The sequence below is a fragment of the Lithobates pipiens genome, unplaced genomic scaffold (assembly GCF_037356315.1).
Source record: "Lithobates pipiens isolate NorthernLeopardFrog02 unplaced genomic scaffold, aLitPip1_a1.2 Scaffold_44, whole genome shotgun sequence".
In the NCBI taxonomy this organism is placed as follows: Eukaryota; Metazoa; Chordata; class Amphibia; order Anura; family Ranidae; genus Lithobates; species Lithobates pipiens.
Window position 1 is genome coordinate 1,005,820 of NW_027507870.1, and position 26,249 is coordinate 1,032,068.

Here is a 26,249-nt window from a genome sequence, read left to right on the forward strand (position 1 = left end):
TTGTAAGTGGGCAAACTTACACAATCTGCATGGGAGCAAATCATTATTTTCCCCCCACTGTAGTTCCTCAGGTTAAAAAAAAAAAAAGAACAAGTCCATCTAGTTCAACCAATAAAAAATAAAAATAAAATAAAGTCATACAATCCCATATACACAATCCTTCACCCACAGTTGATCCAGAGGAAGGTGAACAACCCCAGCAAATCATGATCCAATTTCCTCCAGCAGGGGAAAAAATTCCTTCCTGATCCTCCGGATCACCTTCACCTATAAATGTCAGTAGCCCGTTATACTCAGTAAAAACGAAAAGTCACAATTCAGATATAATATATGGTGACCCCTTATAGGGCAGATATAGAAAGACACAACACGGCTCTGTCTTCATGAAGACGTCATTAGATTTATTTATGTATAGATACATAGGTTTGGCCCAGACCAGCAAACACCTGAAAAAAAAGCATTTCTATAGGAGGAGAGAAGAGGGGAGCTCATCAGTCTGCTGCTTCTCCTTTCACTGTCCAATCACAGGCTTCGGGAGGGACAAGACTTGTAAGTGTTACTGACACTGCAACTGTCCCTGCTCTGTCAGAAAGGGCTGTGATGTGTGACAGTGCTGTGTAAATTTCAGGAATGGATTGAAAAAAAAAAATCACAAATCGTTCGGCAGCTAACACAGCTCAGGTATACAGTATGTGGTCCCTCCATTCCATGGATGGAAGGATGAGTTCTCCGATACATTGTAGGAATACAATCCTTCTCGGGGAGTATAATGCAGTGCAGCCGGAGCTTCATGTGCCAATCAGCCCTGAGAATACAAGAATTACGTATGAGACATCAAACTTTATTTATATTCACAGAAATACATGGAAATCACAGGTCAGTCCAGATGAATAGCCCTAGTCCCATAGTCCATAGGATCATAGTCCCATAGTCCATAGGATCATAGTCCCGTAGTCCATAGGATCATAGTCCCATAGTCCATAGGATCATAGTTCCGTAGTCCATAGGATCATAGCCCCGTAGTCCATAGGATCATAGCCCCGTAGTCCATAGGATCATAGCCCCGTAGTCCATAGGATCATAGCCCCGTAGTCCATAGGATCATAGCCCCGTAGTCCATAGGATCATAGCCCCGTAGTCCATAGGATCATAGCCCCGTAGTACATAGGATCATAGCCCCGTAGTACATAGGATCATAGCCCCGTAGTACATAGGATCATAGCCCCGTAGTACATAGGATCATAGCCCCATATACATAGGATCATAGCCCCATATACATAGGATCATAGCCCCATATACATAGGATCATAGCCCCGTAGTCCATAGGATCATAGCCCCGTAGTCCATAGGATCATAGCCCCGTAGTCCATAGGATCATAGCCCCGTAGTCCATAGGATCATAGCCCCGTAGTCCATAGGATCATAGCCCCGTAGTACATAGGATCATAGCCCCGTAGTACATAGGATCATAGCCCCATAGTACATAGGATCATAGCTCCGTAGTACATAGGATCAAAGCTCCGTAGTACATAGGATCATAGCCCCGTAGTACATAGGATCATAGCCCCGTAGTACATAGGATCATAGCCCCATAGTACATAGGATCATAGCTCCGTAGTACATAGGATCAAAGCTCCGTAGTACATAGGATCATAGCTCCGTAGTACATAGGATCAAAGCTCCGTAGTACATAGGATCATAGCTCCGTAGTACATAGAATCATAGCTCCGTAGTACATAGGATCATAGCCCCGTAGTACATAGGATCATAGCCCCGTAGTACATAGGATCATAGCCCCGTAGTACATAGGATCATAGCCCCGTAGTACATAGGATCATAGCCCCGTAGTACATAGGATCATAGCCCCGTAGTACATAGGATCATAGCCCCGTAGTACATAGTCCATAGTACATAGTATACAGTCCCATCGTCCCATAGTCCATCGTCCCATAGTCCATCGTCCCATAGTCCATCGTCCCATAGTCCATCGTCCCATAGTCCATCGTCCCATAATCCATCGTCCCATAATCCATCGTCCCATAATCCATCGTCCCATAGTCCATCGTCCCATAAAACCATCGTCCCATAATCCATCGTCCCATAATCCATCGCCCCATAGTCCATCGTCCCATAAAACCATCGTCCCATAATCCATCGTCCCATAATCCATCGTCCCATAGTCCATCGTCCCATAAAACCATCGTCCCATAATCCATCGTCCCATAATCCATCGCCCCATAGTCCATCGTCCCATAGTCCATCGTCCCATAGTTCATAGTCTCAAACAAGATAGTTCCCCCAGGGTTTTTTAGCAGCAAAATAACTTGTCAATTGAGATGAGTTATGCGTAAAAGTCTTTTTATTTTACAAAATATGAGTTCTGGTTGCAAATTTGTAAGACATAGTTCATCAAACGTAGCAAGAGTGAAAAAGTAGGGTGGAAATACACAAACAATGAAGTATTCCAGCCAGGGACTTAAACCCAGATGAGTTTCGACCCGATACAGTCGTGGTCTTCTTCGAGGGGATTATTTTATCTAAAAAGATACATCAAAAGCTTAGAATTGTAGCATATCACAATATATAACTGTCCATGTAGACATATTAGGTCTTTTTACTGCTGGTGGATGGAAAGTAGTCTTGTAATCAGAGACTCATTAAAAGTTGATCCAAATCATTATATGGGCTGTGCCCTTGCTCCCAAAGCAGGATCCAATCGAGGCACTGGCTTACAAGAAACCATGCTTTTAGTGTCCCAAAAGTGGGACAGACAACTACCTGTGATGCAATTCATTGGCGGCTGGTGCTCAGAATTTTGGGGGAAGGGGGGGCAGCACAAACTAACATCACACCCCCCACCATGGGAGTAAAGCAGCGGGGGTTATCACACCACTCAGCCGGTATCCCACCCCTCCCAGCGAGCACACCCCGGCCGTACAGGACCACAGGAGCAGGAGGTGTGTCCTGAGACATGATAGGGGCTTCCTGATTGGCCGGGGGGAGGAGGATCAGTGTGTCAATAGTGAATATTCATTCTCTATTGCTACACAAGTGGGTGTACTCGGGGTGCAATGCCTCTGGCTCTAATCATGTGCTTCAAAAAAAAACAAAAAACACAGCCCCCCCCCCCATTTAAATCCACAGTCCAGTGCCCTGTATGTAGATCAAGGGGCCGGATGCATGGATGGGGGGGTGGTGGTGCCGCTGCGCCCCTTATGGAGTGAACACTACTTATGCAATTCCCAAGAAACATAAATGAATAAAAGGTTGTATAGAAAAATGTGTATTGATTGTGGCTGAGTGACAAGCGGGGTGCTTGGTACATAGTCCATAGCACCATAGTCCATAGTACATAGTGCTAAAGTACATAGTGCAATAGTAGATAGTACCACAGTAGATAGTACCATAGTAGATAGTGCCATAGTAGATAGTGCCATAGTAGATAGTGCCATAGTAGATAGTGGCATAGTAGATAGTACCATAGTAGATAGTACCATAGTAGATAGTACCATAGTAGATAGTGCCATAGTAGATAGTGGCATAGTAGATAGTGGCATAGTAGATAGTACCATAGTAGATAGTGGCATAGTAGATAGTGGCATAGTAGATAGTGGCATAGTAGATAGTGGCATAGTAGATAGTGGCATAGTAGATAGTGGCATAGTAGATAGTACCATAGTAGATAGTGGCATAGTAGATAGTGCCATAGTAGATAGTGGCATAGTAGATAGTGGCATAGTAGATAGTGGCATAGTAGATAGTGGCATAGTAGATAGTGCCATAGTGCCATAATGCGATAGTGCCAAAGTCCATAGTACAATAGCACATAGTACATACTACTATAGTCTCTAGTCCCATATTCCATAGTACTGTAGTACGTAGTCTTATATTCTCCAGTCCCAAAGTCCCATAGATAAGATGATGGTTCACCCCTGTATCTCAGACCCATATTATCCATAGGGGAATATTACGATTTATAGTGCAGAAAATTATAAGTCAACTGACCTTGAGTGACTCCAGCAAACGCACAGGACGACTTCTTCACCTGCCGAGGAAAGCAGCAGAACATTAACCATGTTATACACAACGACTGATTCTACATGAAGATACGTTTCTTGTGTTGAGATAAAAGCAATGAAATTCCAAAAGTGACCCCGCTACCAAGTGAAACAATTGCAGGTCAAAGCAAAAAAAATAAAAAATCAAGTATCTGTAGCTGTTTATGTTTTTCCTTTTTTCAGAAATGATTTTTTATTCACGTGCAATTTGCTGTTGATTGAAAATGTGACAACTCCGGGAAGAGTCAATTCTCTAGCACAGCCTCCTCCTTCCTGGCATGTCATATACCTCACCTTTTTCTGAGAGCGTCTAATACTGTCTAAGCTAGCCCAGCTCCTCCACCCCTTCCCTTCCGACATAACCTTTTATGTAGCCTTTAGGTGAGGAGTGAAGGGGGAATACTATAGACTGTCACTGGGTGTCACATGACTATTATTTCTTCTCCCTTTACAACATTCAGATTGGCACCTGCAGCTATATCCTATGCTTGTACATTGGGACTTGCCTTAGCCCATCAGCTTTGTAGATTGGCTGCTTGACTAAGTTTGGTGAAACGCATCAGAAGGCCAGTTTTTATGGCGGGGATATGCTTGTGTACTGGTTGCGGTACAACAAAGTGATGACATCATGGGTGTGCGGCTTGCTGGGATTTTGCCTAGATGTACTCATGCTGACATAGTGGAGGACCATACACCTGGGTGCATGTAGGCAGGTGTAGTTTGGCCTCCGTGTAAAGGGGACACTGCTCAGTGGGTGCAGTGCAGGGAGGGCAGGGTAAAGGGGGAACCCATATTCCTCTGATGCCTCAACAGGTGTCATCAGGGAAGTAACTGTCCGATTAGATGCTGAAGTCCAGGGTAGGTCTGGGTACACAGGTGAACAACTGAAGGGATCTCTATGCTGGAAGCACAGGTGGTGTTTGGAGATTCAGGGCCACCCCATCTGAAGCACAAGGCTCTGGCAGCAACTGGAGCAGTGCAGTGTGCTACTGGGCTTTTGCCGGGATGTACTTACACTGAGATTATTAGTGGAGTTGTGTGTGAGAGAGAGAGAGAAAGAGAGGAACAGAGAGAGAGAGAGAGAGAGAGAGAGAGAGGGATGAACAGAGAGAAAGAGAGGAACAGAGAGAGAGAGAAAGGAAGAGGTGGGGGAGAGAGAGGGAGGGAAGAGGTGGGGGAGAAAGGGTGTGAGAGGGGTATTAAGAGAGATATGGGGGTGAGAGAGAGATGGGGTGATGAGAGAGAGAGAGAGAGAGAGAGAGAGATGGGGTGATGAGAGAGAGAGAGAGATGGGGTGATGAGAGAGAGAGAGAGAGATGGGTGGTGAGAGAGAGAGATGGGGGAGAGAGAGAGAGCGATGGGGGGGAGAGAGAGAGCGATGGGGGGGGGGGAGAGAGAGTGCGATGGGGGAGAGAGAGAGCGATGGGGGAGAGAGATGGGGGTGAGAAAGAGATGGAGGTGATAGAGGGGGAGGGGTGAGTGAAAGGGGTGAGAGAGAGAGAGAGAGAAGAACAGAGAGAAAGAGAGAGAGAGAAAAAGGAAGAGGGGTGGAGAGAGAGGGAGGGAAGAGGTGGGGGGGGAGAAAAGGGGTGAGAAAGAGGGGGGTTGAGGGAGACAGAGATGGGTGGGAGAGATAGAGAGAGGGGGGTTGAGAGAGAGCAATGGGGTGAGAGAGCGATGGGGTGAGAGAGCGATGGGGTGAGAGATGGGTGGTGAGAGAGATGGGTGGTGAGAGAGATGGGTGGTGAGAGAGAGGGGTGTGAGAGAGAGGGGTGTGAGAGAGAGGGGTGTGAGAGAGAGGGAAGGGAGTGAGAGAAAGGGGTGAGAGAGAGGTGGGGGGTTAAAGAGAGAGGGGAGTTAGTGAGGGGTGCTCCCCTATCCCCCATTCTACACCAGGAGATTTTTTTTGGAAGAGGGCTGGAACAAAATGACACCGGACTCTCACCTTCCCTCAGCCCCGCCGGATCCTTTTCACCAGCTGTGAGTAGCGAGGCTGCGGAGGCACGATCACAGCCCAGGACTACGACCTGCTCTGCCAAGTGAGCTACTTCCATGATCGAAGGCTGCAGCCACCGCCGCCTCCTGCTTACACTTTGCTCCCCTGTCACTGAACAATCAGTCTGCGGCTGCCCCTGGTGTCACCCCCTCTGGCTGGGGTCACCCAGGTGCGGTCTGCACCCCCGTAGTGATGCCACTGCTAGTAGTATCCCTTCTGTCTGGGGGTGGCACCACCCCCCTGAAAAATGCCGCCTGAAAAACGCCTTGTTGGCCTCGCAATAGACTTCCCTGACTACACAAGTGTGACCGCCATTAAAGTATGACAGCCGGTCTTTTGTACTGTTAGATAGGTTATAGAATATTCAGCTTTCTTCCACTGTTCAGTAAACTTTGTAACATATAATTGGCAAAGGTAATAGCTTTTTGGAACTGTGTGCTTAGAAAAACAAAGAATTTCTTAGAGTTTCTTGGATAATAAAGTCGAATAACTCACCTTCCTCCAGCGGCTGGTGACCCGAATGTAGACGGTGTATTTGTGGTTGGGGATTAGAGGAGCATTGAGGAACCCGTTATAATGGTGGTTGTCCCCCAGGGGGAAGGTTCTGGGTTCGGTGAGGGTCTCTGCGGGAAGGACAGCCGCTGTATAGCCACTTAGAGTCAAGCTGGAGTTGTACGGGGTGTTGATGAATCCCAGACAGTCCATACTTAAATTCCGATCCTGGACCGGATAGACAATCACTTCATAAGAGCTGTGGATAGAGAAGTACGAGTTCATCAAAGATCTGACATCTGTAGTTTTTATATCTATTCCAAAATGTATTATTATTGGTGCTGATCCTACAAACCCACCAATGATAAAGTCTCATTATCAGAGATGTACAATTCGTTTTGTTACAAATCAAAATTTGGATGAATTTTTTGTTATTCAGAGATTTTGTATCCGAAATTCCAAATGACAACACATGTGCACTGCCCAAAAATGTGTTTGTTTTTTCGTTTCATTCGTTTTATATTCGGGTTATTCGTTATAATCTAAATTCGTAACTTCAGAAAAACACAAATTCCTTACATTCCATTCGTTAAGATGCGGTATTCGTTATTTCGATAATTCAGAAAAATGCGAAATTCAGAAAAATCCAAAATTCAGAAAAATGCGAAATTCAGAAAAATCCAAAATTCGAAAATCCGAAAAATGTGAAAATAAAATTGAAAATCCGAAAGAACGAAAAGCCAAAAATTCAAAAATCTGAAATGATAAATAACTAATAACTATTAAATTATAGGTATTGTCATTTCCTTTCAAATGTGGCTGTTAGTGTAATACGTAATGAATACGAATTTATCCGAAGTTACAAATGATCCAAAATACCGAATGCCGCATCTAAACAAATGGAACGTAACAAATTAATAATAATAATAATTTAAAAAATTATTATTATTATTATTATTATTTATTATTATTAATTTGTTATGTTCCATTCGCTTAGATGCGGCATTCGTTATTTCGATCATCCGTAAAAATCCGAAATTCGAAAATAAGAATGAAAATCTGAAAGAAAAACGAAAAGCCGAAAATTTAAAAATCAGAAATGATAACTTACTAATAATAACTATTAAATTTATAGCTATACAAATTTATCCGAAGTTACGAATTATCTGAAATAACGAATGCCGCATCTAAGCGAATTTAACTTAACAAATTAACTGGTTCCCGACCAGCGCACGACGATGTACGTTGACAGAATGGCACGGGCAGGCATATTGGCGTGCAGGTACGTCCAATCATCAATGCCGCCCTGCCATCGGGAGCGCGCCGCCAGCGGCGTGCTCCCACGCTGGTCAGGACCCCCGTGAGTCCGGTCGCGGGACCCGCGGACTCAATCGCCGCGGGCATACCCGCAATCGTCTCACAGGACGGCTGAATGGAGGAAATGCCGTGTAAACAGCATTTTTCCATTCTGCCTAGCAACTAGTGACGCTGATCTCTGCTCCATGTGATTGGAGCAGAGATCAGTGTACACTAAATGAAAGCCCAACCCCCCCACAGTTAGTAACACACCCCTAGGAACACTTAACCCCTACACTGCCACCCACAGGTTAACCCTTTCACTGCCAGTGTCATTTACACAGGAATCACTGCATTTATATAGCAGTGATTACTGTATAAATGACAATGGTCCCAAAAATGTGTCAAAAATGTCCGATGTGTCCGCCACAATGTCGCAGTCACAATAAAAATCGCTGATCGCCGCCATTACTAGTAAAAAAATAAATAATAAAAAATTATTAATAAAAATGCTATAAAACTATCCTTATTTTGTAAACGCTATAACTTTTGCGCAAACCAATCAATAATCGCTTATTGCGATTTTTTTTACCAAAAATATGTAGAAGAATACGTATCGGCCTAAACTGAGGGAAACATTTTTTTTTATATTTTTGGGGAATATTTATTATAACAAAAAGTAAAAAAGAATGCGTTTTTTTCAAAATTGTCGCTCTATTTTTGTTTATAGCGCAAAAAATAAAAACCGCAGGGGTGATCAAATACCACCAAAAGAAAGCTCTATTTGTGGGAAAAAAAGGACGTCAATTTTGTTTGGGAGCCACGTCGCACGACCGCGCAATTGTCAGTTAAAGCGACGCAGTGCCGAATCGCAAAAAGTGGTCTGGTCTTTGACCAGCAAAATGGTACGGTCTGCAAGTGGCTAATAATAATAAATAATAATAATAATAATAAAATGCTATTATTATTATTATTTATTATTATTCATTTGTTACGTTCCATTTGTTTAGATGCGGCATTCGTTATTTCAGAAAATTCGTAACTTCGGATAATTTCGTATTCGTTACGTTCACTAACAGCCAAATTTGAAAGGAAATTCCAATATAAATTAATAGTAGTAATAATTATTATTAGTTAGTTATTGTTTTGGATTTTCTAAATTTTCTTTCTTTTGAATTTTTGGATTTTCGTTCTTATTTCCGAATTTTCGAACTTTCGGATTTTCATATTTCATATTTTGTTCTTTCGAATGTTCGCATTTTCGAATTTTCTAATTTGGGATTTTCGTTCAAATTTTTCGGAACAAAATTGTTAAACGGGTTTTCGCTTGTTCGAATATTTCCAACTTAGCGAATTTGTCAAATTTTGGCGGAAAACGAATTCGGAACAATACGAATTGCACATTTCTATACAATAGTAATGAATTTGAAGGAATCCTGTCAGGAAGGCACTAGCCATAGTACAGGTCAAGGCTCAATGTGCACAAAGGTACAGACTTGCGGGTGCTCGCTTAGCTGTGCATAGACGTGCGCATATGCGCTAATATTGACTCCAACTGGACTATTTCAACTGCAGCAGTTGTAGTAGCCGGTGCTGATCTGATCTTTAGCTATTCCCATATTCCTGTATCTGAATCCTGTGATTGACCTAGCTCGTCTTGACCACGTGCAAACGCTACTTGCCTTGACCTTGGCTTGTCTCTGATTTCTGCTCTGCCTCCTGCTCATCTGCCTGCTTAAAATGTTGCTGACCTTGCCTGTATCCTGATCATCCACTACATGCCATCCATGCCCATATCTGACCGTCTGTTGCTGACCTTTGCCTGTATCCTGACCATTCTCTACATGCCATCCATGCCCATATATGACCGTCTGTTGCGGACCTTTGCCTGTATCCTGACCATTCTCTGCATGCCGTCCATGCCCATATCAGACCGTCTGTTGCTGACCTTTGCCTGTATCCTAACCATTCTCTGCATGCCATCCATGTCCATATATGACCATCTGTTGCTGACCTTTGCCTGTATCCTGACCATCCTCTGCATGCCGTCCATGCCCATATCTGACCGTCTGTTGCTGACCTTTGCCTGTATCCGGACCGTTCTCTGCATGCCATCCATGCCCATATCTGACTGTCTGTTGCTGACCTTTGCCTGTATCCTGACCATTCTCTGTATGCCATCCATGCCCATATATGACCATCTGTTGCTGACCTTTGCCTGTATCCTGACCATCCTCTACATGCCACCCATGCCCATATCTGACCGTCTGTTGCTGACCTTTGCCTGTATCCTGACCATTCTCTGCATGCCATCTATGCCCATATCTGACTGTCTGTTGCTGACCTTTGCCTGTATCCTGACCATTCTCTGCATGCCGTCCATGCCCATATCAGACCGTCTGTTGCTGACCTTTGCCTGTATCCTAACCATTCTCTGCATGCCATCCATGTCCATATATGACCATCTGTTGCTGACCTTTGCCTGTATCCTGACCATCCTCTGCATGCCGTCCATGCCCATATCTGACCGTCTGTTGCTGACCTTTGCCTGTATCCTGACCATTCTCTGCATGCCGTCCATGCCCATATCAGACCGTCTGTTGCTGACCTTTGCCTGTATCCTAACCATTCTCTGCATGCCATCCAGGCCCATATCTGACCATCTGTTGCTGACCTTTGCCTGTATCTGGACCGTTCTCTGCATGCCATCCATGCCCATATCTGACTGTCTGTTGCTGACCTTTGCCTGTATCCTGACCATTCTCTGTATGCTGTCCATGCTCATATCTGACTGTCTGTTGCTTGTCTGGCCATGCATCCAGTTATTCGTCTGTCCTGCTCTGCATGCTACCTGCTCCCTGCTGGTTCCTCACTTGCTGTTGCTTCCGGATTCTCCAGCACTAGTTACCCGCCAGCTTCCTGTCATGCAACTGCCACCTGCTTCTTGCCCAGTCTGGGGTCAACCACTCCTGCTGCCCTCTGCTTTTCTGGCCATCTGACCCATCTCTGACCAAGCATCTGCTACTCACGGCTATGCTCGGCTGGGCAACTTACAGTCACTCATACCTTCTCCCCTTCTCCCTCTCCCCCCACCTCAGTGCAACCACTGTCTCACCATCAGTGGTGCCAGGGCTATAAGAGAGGCCTCCCTCAGGCTCTGCTATAAGGGGCATCACAAATCCCAAATAAATTATAATCTAATTATACAAATTCATATTAAAAAATGAACTCAACGTCAAAATGGAAACAAATGGCAATAAATACAGTAAGGTATAAAAGTGAAACAAGTTAATTCCTACTTAGGCTGCTAAATAGAATACAGAAGAGTAGAATAAAAAAGAATACAATAAAACAAATACAACAGGATAGAACAGAATAGGAAAGAATAAAATAGAATAGAAGTAACACATTTCCACGATGCTGAAATGAATTATAACTGATCGAATTATCCCAAATCGAAAATGTATTTGAATTTGAAATGGAAACATATTGCAATAAATACAGTAAGGTAAAAAAGTGAAGAAAGATGATAATTCCTACTGCTGAATAGAATAGCGCAGAATAGAAAGAATACAATAGGATAGAACAGAGCAGAATAGAACAGAAGTAACACATTTCCGCGACGCTGAAATAACATAAAACAAATCGAAACAATTAGAATTTGAAATGGAAATATACTGCAATAAATACAGGAAGATATATAAAGTGAAATAAGATGATGATTCCTATTAAGACTGCTGAATAGAATAGAGAAGAGTAGAATACAAACAGAATCAAATAGCATAGAAAGAATGCAATTGGATAGAACAGACTAGGATAGAATAGAAGCAACACATTTATCCAAATCTGAAATAAATTATAACAAGTCGAATTATCCGAGATTTTAAATGAATTCAAAGTCGAAATGGAAACATATTGCAATAAATACAGTAAGGTAAAAAAGTGAAATAAGATGATAATTCCTACTTAGACTGCTGAATAGAATAGAGAAGAGTAGAATAGAATAAATTTAAAAGAATACAATAGGATAGAATAGAAGTAACACATTTCTGCGAATCTGAAAATAAATTATAAGGAATCAAATTATCGCAAATCAAAAATACATTTGAATTTGAAATGGAAACATATTGCAATAAATACAGTACGGTATAAAAGTGAAATACGATGATAATTCCTTCTTGGGCTGCTGAATAGAATAGAGAAGAATAGAAAATAATAGAATAAAAAGTATACAATAGGATAAAACAGAATAGGATGGAATGGAAGTAGCATATTTCCGCGACGCTGAAATAAATTATAACTAATCGAATTATCCAAAATCAAAACTGAATTTGAAATGCAACCATACTGCAATAAATACAGTAACATATAAAAGTGAAATAATATGATGATTCTTACTTAGACCGCTGAATAGAATAGAGAAGAGTAGACTAGAATAGAAAGATTGCAATAGGCTAGAACAGGATAGAATAGAATAGAATTGAAGTAACAAATGTATGCGGATCTGAAATAAATTATAACAAATCGAATTATCCGAAATCGAAAATGTATTTGAATTTGAAATGGAAACATATTGAAATAAGTACGGCAAGATATAAAAGTGAAATAATATGATGATTCCTACTTAGGCTGCTTTATAGACTACAATAGAAAAATAGAACAGAATAAAACAGAACAGAATAGAAAATAAAGGAATATAATAATATATATATAATAAAATAAAATAGAATATAAAGGAACATCATAGTTACATAGTAGGTGAGGTTGAAAAAGGACACAAGTCCATCAAGTCCAACCTATGAGTGTGATTATATGTCATAGAATAGAATAGAATAGAATAGAAAGGAATAGAGACATAGAAAAACCACGGCAGAAAAAGACTGAACCTGCCCATTTTATTTATTTATTTTATTTTTTATTTTTTATCATTAACCTCGTTGTCTGATAGATCTATGTTTGTCCCAAGCATGTTTGAAGCCACTTAATGTTGACTGTCTGACTACCTGAGTTGGTAGTTTATTCCAATCATCAACCACCCTTTTCAGTAAAATACATTGTAAGATTAGTTTTGAACTTCCCTCCAGTTAGTTTGAGGTCAGGTCCAATAGAATTAAACAGAATAGAATAAAATAAGAAGAAAAAAAAAAAAAGAAAAGAAGAATAGAATAGAAAACAAAAAGAATAGAATAGAAAATAAGGGAATGGAATTGAATATGGAAGAACGGAATAGAAAATAAAGGCATATAATTGAATATAAAAGAACAGAATAGAAAATAATACAAAAATTAATACATTGTTTTTAATATGATCCAATGTTTTGATATTAATTTATTGTGAATAAATTGATAGGTGCCCCGTGATAGTCCCCATGCTCACCCCTCTTTGTTGATGCCTCTGATAGGAGACCAGAGATATTAACACTTTCCTTCAATTTTAGAAAATAATACAATTGATTAGACTGAAATAGAATAGAAGAGATAGGAATAGAATAGAAAAGAAAAGAACAGAATGGAATCAAATAGAAAAGATTAGAATAGAAAACAATGAAATAGATTTGAATAGAATTGAATACAATATCTTCCAAATTAGAATTTCAAATACATTTGAATTTAGAACCGATTTGAAAATAACAAATTTACAAAACTAATCCGAATAGAATATAGAATGTAAAGGAAATGTGTAAGTTCTGTATATAATTGTATTCTATTTTGTATGCATAGCTGTGCACACTATGCACACGGCACTAATAATGTTCTCAGTACATATTTGCATTCCTTCGAGTCCTGATTAGAATTATCCTGCCTATGTAACGCCCCTTATTACCATAAACATACAATTGTAATATTAATGTGATACCTACGTAATCATTGTGTATAAAAACCTTCAATTGCGCCATAATAACGCAGAACAGTTATGTGGAAAGATGCTGAGCGTATCTTTTGTGTCTGTTCCCTACTGCAGTAGTTATTATTAATTTGGAACCCGCTAATCAATATGAGGATAGGAGTTGCCTATCTATAAATTCCCAGGTCAATACGAAGCCAATTCCGAAAATCGAATCATTCTAACATAACAAATATGACAAACCTAAAATTATAAAACTTAACAAACAAATCCAAAACAAAGCATCTCTAGTCTACATATAAAACATGACTCTCTGACCTGATTGGTCCGTTCGCTGCAGGGACCGGGCTCAGCTGTAGCGCGTTTCCTCTGAGCGTATCCTTTGGATGTTGAGGAGGATCTGAAAGAAATCCGGACAGGACGTTAAATTTCTTCCCTACTTATAACTCCAGTCGTATCGTCACTGAAAACCACACAACCAATCACCTGTTTCCAGGGGAGATCTGCACCCCGATGCAGAGCCGACTGAGGTATGGATACATAATAACCTTTATAAGGGATAGGAGAAGACCAGAGGGCTTATGGTGGACCCTCACCTTCTCTTATAACGTGACATTTCTTTTCTCCTCCCCTTCCTCACACTTTACACAACTGAAAATTATTTTTTCGGGAGTCCCAAACCGCACACTTCCTGCTTTCTTGCCTAGGTGGGAATGATGTCACCCCACCGCCTGCTGTCTCCTGGGATACTGAGGTCTCACGTCCAGGAGGCTTCATGGCAATCCGTGTCTCCCCGTGCAGGTTCCGGGAACTCTCTGCTGCACTGTACACGGGTATGTGCGTGCCATCAAGCGGGGGCTGTCTCAAAGAACTTGGAAGAAACAGCTGGACTCCTCATGACATCATGCAAGAAAATGGTGGCAGGAGACCTAGAGTGCTGAGATAGACCGGTGGTTTACACCAGATAAGAGCAGAAGAACCCGGGAGCCGCACATCGGAGCTGCTGTGTGTAGGCAAGTGGAGGTCTCAGCCTGGACCACCACCAGGCCACATCCCCCAATGCAATTCACTCCGCCCACTGGAGCTTATTCATGGGGATAGAAGTGTTGGGGGCGTGGCCTGGAGGGGGTCCCGGCTAAGATTGTCTCTTGTCTGCACACAGCAGGTCTTGTTCTGATGTGAGGCTCCCAGAATCTTCCGCTCGTATCTGTTATTGTCTGGAGCGTGGGTGGGCTCCTCACAGTGGCAGGCAAAGGACTACACTTCAGAGACCTGTAGGTGTCCTGGAGCGGTGTGTAGAGTGGTAACGTCAGCCTGGACTCCAACCAGGCCATGCCCCAACGCGTTTCACTCTACCCACTGGAGCTTACTCATGGGATAGATGCGTTGGGGGCGTGGCCTGGAGGGGGTCCCGGCTAAGACTGTCCCTTGTCTACACACAGCAGGTCTTGTTCTGATGTGAGGCTCCTGAGATCTTCTGCTCTTATCTGTCATTGTCTGGAGCATGGGTGGGCTCCTCACAGCGGCAGGCAAAGGACTACACTTCAGAGACATCTAGGTGTCCTGGAGTGGTGTGTAGAGTGGTAACATCAGCCTGGACTCCAACCAGGCCATGCCCCCAGTGCGTTTTCTCAACGCCCCCATGACTTACCTCTGGGGGCAGAGTGAAACATGTTGGTGGCGTGGCCTGGTTGGAGTCCAGGCTGAGGTTACCACTCTACACACCACTCCAGGACACCTAGATGTGCGAACCTCTAGGGGCCACCCCATTGTTCTCTGATGCCTTACAGGAACCAAGACGGGTTCCATGCCCTGTCAGCACTCTGTGGAAGCATTGATCACCTACCCCTTACCACCAAGCCTTAGCGGCACGCACACTCATCTCCCAAGTCACAGGACTACACTTCCTAGCAGCCTGAGCGCCTCACATACATACTACGGGATTACACCAGACGGTATGTTTTTTGTGGACAACCAAAAGTTCAAGGTAAGAGGATAAAAGAAAATTGACCATCAAACCCAGGGAAACAAAAAAAAAAAAAAAACCAAGCATGGAAGCCACAGGACTCCATAGACACGATGCTGCTGTAGGATCCAACAAAATAGAGGAACGCAAGAACCGGAGATGACCTCACCAGAAATCCCCGCAGCCCGGGTGTGATGTAAGTGATTGGCTGTGTGGAAGCTACAGGAGGAGAGGAGGACCAAAAAACCATCAATCTCCCAGCTCTACACTTCTGCTCATCCCTACATGCTATATCTGCTCCTGGACCTCCCTCTTGGTGGGGCAACCCCGAGGGACGCGACCCGGTACTAACATGCAGCAAAAACCCATCTCCACCATCAGGAGCTCTGGTAAGTACCAGTTAGTATTTAGACCCTCAGATGGGCCCGTGTCATCCAACCAGGGTGACCTGCTTCTGTATTTATCCAGCTGGTCGGTGGGAACCTCTCTACTGGTAGAGTTACTGGCCTTCAAGCCTGACCCCGGACCCCGGACCATGGTGGCTACAGAGGCTTTGAATGGGAATAAATGCCGTAAGATGATATTTTCCTTGGTGGTAACAAGAAGAACATCAAAAAGCCCATCAATTAGACATCTGCAGAACATCAGAATTTGTTTCATTTTGTTTCGTTACGATTTGATATTTACGTTATTTTGTTTCGTTAAATTCGTTGTCAGAATTAGTTTCACAATTTTCAAATTTGTGAAATTCAAATCTAATTAGCATTCAGATTTATCCTATTCAAAAATCTAATTTCGAAATACAGTTATAGTCTATTTAATTTGATTTTTTTATTCGTTGTCAGAATTGGTTTCATTTCGTTTATTCGTTTTCAAATTCGGAAAATTCTAATTGAATTCGCAATCAAATTTATTCTATTCTAAATCTAAATTTCAGAAGATGGTTATATTCTTTCTATTTTATTGTATTCTATTATACTGAATTCTATTCCATTTTTTTTAAAATTCGTTGTTAGAATTTATTTCATTTAGTTCATTCGTTTACGAATTTAGAAAATTCAAATCGAATTTGCAATCAAATTTATTCTATTCAAAATTTTAATTTCAGAAGACAACTACAGTATAGTCTTTCAATTTTATTCTATTCTAATTTTTCTATTCTTTTCTATACTATTCTCTTATTTTCTATTCTTTTCTATGCTATTTTTATATATTCTATTCAAAATTCAAATTTCAAAAGATGGTTATATTCTATTTTATTCTATTCTATTGAATTCTATCCTATTTTAATTTTTAATTCATTATCAGATTTTGTTTAGTTTAGTTTATTCGTTTTTGAATTTAGAAAATTCAAACCGAATTTGCAATGACATTTATTTTATTCGAAATTCGCATTTCAGAAGACGACTATATTCTTTCAATTTTATTCTATTCTTTTTTCTATTCTATTCTTTTCTATACTATTCTCTTATTTTCTATTTTTCTCTATGTTATTCTTATATATTCTATTCAAATGTATTCTATTCAAAATTCTAATTTCAAAAGATGGTTATATTCTTTCTATTTATTCTATTCTATTGAATTCTATCCTATTTTTTTTTAATCCATTGTCAGAATTTGTTTTCATTTCGTTTATTCAATTTCAAATTTAGAAAATTCTAATTGAATTCTATTTCTATCTTTCCATTTTATTCTATTGAATTCTATCCTATTTTTTTTTTTTTATTCGTTGTCAGAATTTGTTTTCGTTTTGTTTATTCAATTTCAAATTTCAAAAAAAATTCTAATTGAATATGCAATCAAATTTATTCTATTCAAAAGTTCAGAAGATGACTATATTCTTTAAATTTTATTCCATTCTATTGTTTTTTTCTATTCTTTTCTTTTTTATTCTATTCTAATATATCCTATTCGACATTTCGGGAAACTTTTCTTTTCTATTTTATTCTATTGTTGTTCTCTAATTCCATTTTTAATTCAATTTGGAATTTTTTTTTTCTTTCATTATTTCGGATTTGTTTAAATTTGTTACTATTGTAATGCGGAAATTCGGATACATTCGGATTTCCGAATAACCAAACCTGAACTTTGATTCAGAACGGAACAAGCCGCACAGGTCTACCATCATTATTAATTTGTTTTTTTTTTTAGCCAATCAATAATTTGGATAAGATTACCTCCAATATCGGTTTTGGTGATCCATTCTCGAATCCTTTCGGCTCCGGCTGATGTGAATGCTCGGAGGGAGATGGTGTAGGTGGCCCCGTACTGGAAGGGGATTTTATATTCCGTTACACTGGGGGGAAACCAGATGGAGTCATCCAAAGCAAAGGAACGATCGTAGTCCCTCCTGGCTGAGACGGTCAGCTATAAAAAGAGATGGAAAATAAAAATCGAATTAGTGATAGAATTCGAGAAACCGAAATGAACCCCTTGATGACGACTTAACACAAATGCCCCATTGGACTGGGCACTGGACTCAGTGGACTGGGCACTGGACTGGGCATTTTTTTTATATGGGGCTGCATATTTTCGTATCCCCCCCAGCACAGATACTGGGGTCTCACCCAGAGCTCCGGGCCCCCTACTAACGATCGGGACCTGGGACACCCGATTCCAGGTCACCTGATCGCTGTGATAGCCTCTGATTGGCTATCACAGTGATCAGTCACTTTGAGGACCGCCTCCATGTTTTCTCTCTCTCTGTGAATGGAGGGGAGAAATACATTGTATCTCTCTCTTTCCTTGCAAAGAGAAAAAAATAAAAATAAAATGTTAATAATAATAATAATAATAATTTAAAAAAAACCTAGATAAAAATTTGATCGAGGTCAGGGTCAGTGTTTGGGTCCAGGTCAGGGTCAGTGTTCTTTGGACAGGATTTTTTTTAACCACTTCCGGACCGCCGCACGCCGATTTTTCCAGGTCACCTGATTGCTGTGATAGCCTCTGATTGGCTACCACAGTGATGAGTCACTTTGAGGACCGCCCCCATGTTTTCTCTCTCTCTGTGAATGGAGGGGAGAGATACATTGTATCTTTCTCTTTCCTTGCAAAGAGAAAAAAATAAAAATAAAATGTTAATAATAATAATAATAATTTTAAAAAAACCTAGATAAATATTTGATGGAGGTCAGTGTCAGGGTCAAGGTCAGGGTCAGTGTTCTTTGGACAGGATTTTTTTTTAACCACTTCCGGACCGCCGCACGCCGATTTTACGTCCTGACTTTGAATAGGAATATCGTTGTTATGGCCGCAGCTAGCTACCATAACCCCGGTATCCTCTTCTTCAGCCGGTGGTCCAGTTTCTGATAATAGTGGTCTCTGCGGCGGATTCGCCACAAGCTCATTTTTATTGGCGGCGGGAGAAGGGCCCGCCGCCCTCCACCGCTTACCGGAGCCGTCGGCAGTGGCGGAGGCGATCAGATCCTTCTGCTGGCTGGGTATGGAGTCGAGTGAGGAGAAGATGGCCCTCATCTGTCTCCATACCATTGGAGGGCAGAAGTGGCGTCAAAATTTCACTTCCGCCCACAGCTCTTAAAGGGCCTTTTTTTTATGACATGTATTTTTATTTTTTTATTGCCTTTTAATGTAAATATCTTTTTGACCCCCAGATCTCATATTTAGGAGGACCTGTCATGCTTTGTTTCTATTACAAGGGATGTTTACATTACTTGTAATAGGAATAAAAGTGACACTTTTTTTTTTTTTTTAAAGAACAGTGTTTAAATAAAAAGGTAAAATAAATAAGAAAAAAAAATGTTTTAAATGCGCGTGCAGAATCAAACGCATACGTAATATGAAAATAGGGGTTCAAACCACACATGTGGGGTATCACCGCGATCAGTAGAGCGAGAGCAATAATTCTAGCCCTAGACCTTAAAGGGCCATTTTTTTTTATGACAATTTTTTTTTTTATTGCATTCTAGTGTAAATATGAGATGTGAGGACTTTTTGACCCCCCAGATCTCACATTAAAGAGGTCCTGTCGTGCTTTTTTTCTATTACAAAGGATGTTTACATTCCTTGTAATAGGAATAAAAGTGACATCATTTTTTCTTTTTTAAAGAACAGTGTAAAAAAAAAAAAGAAAAAAAAAAAAGAAAATAAATAAGAATTTTTTTTCTTTTTTTAAAACGCGTCCTGTCCCGCCGAGCTCACATGCAGAAGCGAATGCATACATAAGTCGTGCCCGCATATGAAAACAAGTTTCAAACCACACATGTGAGGTATCGCTGCGATCGGTAGAGCGAGAGCAATAATTCTAGCCCTGGACCTCCTCTGTAACTGACAACATTCAACCTGTAGAATTTTTTTTAACTTCGCCTATGGAGATTTGTAAGGGTAAAAGTTTGTCGCCATTCCAAAAGCGGGCGCAATTTTGAAGCGTGGCATGTTGGGTATCAATTTACTTGGCGTAACGTCATCTTTCACAATATAAAAAAAAAATTGGGCTAACTTTACTGTTGTCTTTTTTTTTTTTTGTTTGTTTTATTCAAATAAGTGTATTTTTTTTCCAAAAAAAGAGTGCTTGTAAGACCACTGCGCAAATACGGTGTGACAAAAAGTATTGTAACGACCGCCATTTTATTCTCTAGGGTGTTAGAAAATAAAGTATAATGTTTGGGGGTTCTAAGTAATTTTCTATATATATTAAAAAAAAAAAAAGTTTTTAACTTGTAAACAACAAATCTCAGAAAGAGGCTTGGTCCTTAAGTGGTTAAATTAGTATCAGTGTCGGTGTGTTTTAGGTAGGATAAAAGAAAAGCAAAATGCCCACTATTGTTTCTGGACTGTACTACGGGTACAATCATCAACTAACATACACATGTGTGGTATCACTGCGATCGTCAGGAGGAGGACAATTTATTTTGGTTTGTTATTTGGCGATAAGTTATGGTAGCAGCAATAAATAGATAGCTAAATAAAAAAAAAAAAATGATTTTATATATATATATATATATAATACATTATATATATATATATATGTATATATATATATATATATATATATATATATATATATATATATATATATATATATATATATATATATATATATATGATTAATAATAAAAAAATTATTATATATATATAATAAATTATATATATATATATATATATATATATATATATATATATATGTATATATATATATATGTATATATATATATATATATATATATATATATATGTATATATATATATATATATATATATATATATAATAAAAAAATAATATTATTATTATTATTATTATAATATATTATATTAATAGAAAAAAAATGATTATATATATATATATATATATATATATATATATATATATATATATATATAAAATCATTTTTTTATTATTAATCATTTATATATATATATTTATATATATATATATATATATATATATATATATATATATATATATATATATATATTTTTTTTTTACTATTTTGTGCCAGTTTTCCTTTGATAATAAAAAAGAAATAACAATCAGGAGATATCCATTACCATTTACCAGCGAATAAAAGCCCAATTTGTCCTGAAAAAAAAAACCAAAGTATAATCCAACTGGATGCACAAAGTAATTGTGATGATATGTACGGTTGAACTAACACATGTCAAAGTTGCAAAATTGTGCTTAGGCATTAACATTTGTTTTAGCCTTAGCCTCGAAGGGGTTAAAAAAAATAAAAAAGAAATCTTGTACGTGTGCTCTAATTTTGGAAATGAGAGGAAATAATAGTCCACGGATACGATATAATAAAAGAAACGTTCATCTACTGAACAAACGGAATAAAAGAAGAGCATCTACTGATACAATTCTTTACGGAAATCCTCCAGATCGGCTACTCTTACCGGTCACAGGTCACATTGTGATTTGCTGAACATCCAGTTTTCATTGCGGGTGGCAGTGGAGGTTTGAAGGCACATGGTTCCCCAACAATTGTGACCTAGCCATGATGGGGTACGGCTATAAATGAATACTTACATTAAAGCCGGTGATGTTTTCCCACTTGTAAGGAACGGCCCATCTCATGGTGCTATCTTCCATGGTGGGAAATTTCTCGATGTTAAACTGACCGGAGACTGGAGAGACAACAAAGCCAAGATTCAGAGACAACCACAAACATGGAACTCGTTCTACCAATAGAGCAGGGGTTGAGATCTACCTGGATAACATGGAGGAAAGCAAAGACCCCCCAGGGGGGAGGGGGGCAGATACCAGGCGGCATCTTTAAAAAAAATGTAAATAAATCTATCAAGCACCCAATAAAAAGGACGTAGATGTAGTGTCCTCTGCCCCCTTTCACATCACCCCAACCCTCCCCACTGCAGTGTCCTCTGTCCCCATCCCCCCAAAAGTAGTGTCCTGTACCCCCCAATGAAGTGTCCTCTGCCCCTTTCACATCACCCCAACCCTCCCCATTGCTGTGGTGTCCTCTGTCCCCATCTCCCAAAAGTAGTGTCCTGTACCCCCCAATGAAGTGTCCTCTGCCCCTTTCACATCACCCCAACCTCCCACAGTGTTCTCTGCCACCCTCCCCCCACAGTAGTGCCCCCCCAAAAAATTTACATCACCCTCCCCACTGTAAAAACAATTGTAAAATGATAAAATTGTCAATTTCGGTTATTTTTTGAAAGAATAAGTCATTAATTAATTAATACATTTTTTTAGGATGGTATTGTTTGATGAATGTTTAGCACTATGTTTTCTATATTTTTATACAGGAGACAAGTTGAAGCTCAGAATTCATTTTATTCTTCTGTCCTCAATAAGAGTCGTCACCCTCAACCTACTAATTCAGATCTTCACAATCCAGCTGTCTATGTCCAAGGCAACTGTGAACCTTATTGGTGGCTGTAGATCACCACACAAGAATTCTCGTGCAAAACAACAACAAATTACCATAAATTCTGTTGCATTACGATGCCAGTGCTTTTTGTTTTTTAAAGGACTGAATAATCAATGCCTAGGAAATTTGTATACAGTACCGAAAATCCTCTCACCTGGTTGATTCGTCTTAATGAGTCTTGGCACCATCTTGGTTTGTGTCCGATTATTGTGAAGAGTGATGCCGATAGTATAATCATAGGACGGCTGTAGATCGGCGAATGTCGCATTACCTTCGGTATCCAAGGTTTTACATAATCCATAGTGAACGTCGCACAACTCTACCTCCAACCTCCAGTGATGGGGACATTCAGAAGGAGTGCAGGACATCCAGACGCTGACACTGGTAGAGGTGACTTTCTCCATCACCGTCATACCTGACAACATTGAAAAGCTAAAGTCATCTTGGTGTTGGTGCCATATCTGTCTATGGGTAGGTACAGTCAGTGCATCATTTTTACCTTTTATACATTTTTACATATTTTTACTTATTATTTACACATGAGTTATAAATGTTATATTTTGGTCAGGATCTACAGTCACCTGCCCACTTCATCTATAATGCTCCATAAATGTATTGGTGTATTTAGCCAATGAGAAAGAAGCCTTCATGTTTTGGGGTGAAATACATAAGAATATCTCCTTGATCTGTGCCCCTGATGACGTCACCAATGATGAAACTAGTTGGGGAGAACAAGGAGATGGTGAGCTAAATCTGCCTATGGTGCTAGACCTGTCCTGGCTTTAAAGAGGACATGCTCCTGTATGACCTTTTGATTCAAGGGCCTATTCAACCACTTTCCACCCATAGGACACCATATGACATCCTTGACTTTCATTGTTCATTTCGGCTTCTGGGGAGCTAGAATTGGCATCATTTTATAAAGATGATGTTTTCGATCTAGACTTCCTGATTCTAGACAGGTTCTCTCATCTCAACTTCTGGGGAGCTGGAATTGGCACCATTATGTGAAGTTCAAGTTTTCGATATACTACTATATACTTATAGACTTCCTAAAACCTAGACTGGTTCTCTCATCTCAACTTCTGGGGAGCTGGAATTGGTATCATTATGTGAAGTTCAAGTTTTCGATATACTACTATAGACTTCTAGACTTCCTAAAATCTAGACAGGTTCTCTCATCCCAACTTCTGGGAAGCTGAAATTGGCATCATTATGTGAAGTTCAAGTTTTCAATATACTACTATAGACTTCTAGACTTCCTAAAACCTAGACAGGTTCTCTCATCCCAACTTCTGGGGAGCTGGAATTGGCATCATTATGTGAAGTTGAAGTTTTCGATATACTACTATAGACTTCCTAAAACCTAGACAGGTTCTCTCTTCCCAACTTCTGGGGAGCTGGAATTGGCATCATTATATGAAGTTCAAGTTTTCAATATACTACTATAGACTTCTAGACTTCCTAAAACCAAGGCAGGTTCTCTCATCCCAACTTCTGGGGAGCTGGAATTGGCATCATTATGTGAAGTTCAAGTTTTCGATATACTAATATAGACTTCTAGACTTCCTAAAACCGAGGCAGGTTCTCTCATCCCAACTTCTGGGGAGCTGGAATTGGCATCATTATGTGAAGTTCAAGTTTTCGATATACTAATATAGACTTCTAGACTTCCTAAAACCGAGGCAGGTTCTCTCATCTCAACTTCTGGGGAGCTGGAATTGGCATCATTATATGAAGTTCAAGTTTTCAATATACTACTATAGACTTCTAGACTTCCTAAAATCTAGACAGGTTCTCTCATCCCAACTTCTGGGAAGCTGGAATTGACATCATTATGTGAAGTTCAAGTTTTCAATATACTACTATAGACTTCTAGACTTCCTAAAACCTAGACAGGTTCTCTCATCTCAACTTCTGGGGAGCTAGAATTGGTATCGTTATGTGAAGTTCAAGTTTTCGATATACTACTATAGACTTCTAGACTTCCTAAAATCTAGACAGGTTCTCTCATCCCAACTTCTGGGGAGCTGGAATTGGCATCATTATGTGAAGTTGAAGTTTTCGATATACTACTATAGACTGCCTAAAACCTAGACAGGTTCTCTCTTCCCAACTTCTGGGGAGCTGGAATTGGCATCATTATATGAAGTTCAAGTTTTCAATATACTACTATAGACTTCTAGACTTCCTAAAACCGAGGCAGGTTCTCTCATCCCAACTTCTGGGGAGCTGGAATTGGCATCATTATGTGAAGTTCAAGTTTTCGATATACTACTATAGACTTCTAGACTTCCTAAAACCGAGGCAGGTTCTCTCATCCCAACTTCTGGGGAGCTGGAATTGGCATCATTATGTGAAGTTCAAGTTTTCGATATACTAATATAGACTTCTAGACTTCCTAAAACCTAGACTGGTTCTCTCAACCCAACTTTGGGGAGCTGGAATTGCCATCATTATGTGAAGTTTAGGTTTTAGGAAGTCTAGAAGTCTATAGTAGTATATAGAAAACTTGATCTTCACATAATGATGCCAATTCCAGCTCCCCAGAAGTTGGGATGAGAAAACCTGTCTAGGTTTTAGGAAGTCTAGAAGTCTATAGTAGTATATCGAAAACTTTCCAGGTTCTCTCATCCCAACCTCTGGGGAGCTAGAATTGGTATCATTATGTGAAGTTCAAGTTTTCGATATACTACTATAGACTTCTAGACTTCCTAAAATCTAGACAGGTTCTCTCATCCCAACTTCTGGGGAGCTGGAATTGGCATCATTATGTCAAGTTCAAGTTTTCGATATACTACTATAGGCTTCTAAACTTCCTAAAACCTAGACAGGTTCTCTTATCTCAACTTCTGGGGAGCTGGAATTGCCATTATTTTGTGAAGTTCATGTTTTTCTGATCAAGACTTCTAGACTTCCTAAATCTAGACAGGTTCTCTCTTCTTAAATTCTGGAGAGCTAGAATTGGCATCATTATATGAAGCTCAAGTTTTTAATCTAGACTTCTAGACTTCGTAAAACCAGGGAGGTTCTCGCATCTCAACTTCTGGGGGGTTGGAATTGGCATCATTTTGTGAAGATCACGTTTTTAATCTGCACACAAGGGCTACAACAAAACACAATGTAACAATAATGTAACTATGTATTTAGGTTCAGGCACCTTTCCCACGGGTGGCCCTGTCAGTTTTATATTATCATTTTTCCATTGCCCTCTATGGAGCAGCAGATATAAACAGACATATGTCCGTTTGCACCCGCTGACATCCGATCTTACCCAATCCACTATAAACAGATGGATGGGGATCAGTTCTCCATTTGTTTAGCGGATCAGATGGTCTGTTTACATCCAGCTGCCCATAGAGGAAAGTGGGCTGCTGTCATCTGCCTGCCCAGCAAGGGTCAACTTAGCAGGAGGATCTGCTGGCGGAGTCCGCCTATGTGAAAGAGCCCTAATGGCTGTTCCACAGTCCACCCCAATAGGAGCGATTGCCAGAGATCCACTGCACAGCCCAGACCAGGACCAGGTTGGAAAATTAAAAGACATGGTCCTGATGATGGCAATCAATATGGGTGGAGGATAACATTTTTGCTCTTGGTGCTCAGGTGAAGTTTTGCAGGGTTCACTTTGCAGGTCTATAGTTTGGACTTTTTTTAATACGAAGGAACCCTTGAAATAATTTACAAAATTTGCTAAAAATTACTTCATCTGCTCCTCACTGTACATTAATATGATTGCCGAGGAG

At 40.2% G+C, this 26,249-nt stretch overlaps 1 protein-coding gene across 2 annotated transcripts in view; it reads right to left on the bottom strand.

The window, feature by feature from the left end:
* Window positions 1–380: 380 nt before the first annotated feature.
* LOC143956874 (receptor-type tyrosine-protein phosphatase kappa-like) overlaps window positions 381–26,249 on the bottom strand; it is a 54,822-nt gene continuing 28,953 nt past the window's right edge. Inside the window, exons 7-13 of one of the 2 annotated variants that reach the window (XM_077467040.1) lie at window positions 22,661–22,921; window positions 21,642–21,739; window positions 17,830–18,019; window positions 14,005–14,086; window positions 6,550–6,805; window positions 4,006–4,045; window positions 381–805 (exon numbers count right to left, since the gene is read on the bottom strand). In XM_077467040.1, coding sequence (XP_077323166.1) covers window positions 789–805; window positions 4,006–4,045; window positions 6,550–6,805; window positions 14,005–14,086; window positions 17,830–18,019; window positions 21,642–21,739; window positions 22,661–22,921 — 944 coding nt within the window. In that variant the 3' untranslated portion in view covers window positions 381–788. The other variant, XM_077467039.1, reaches the window with a different exon arrangement.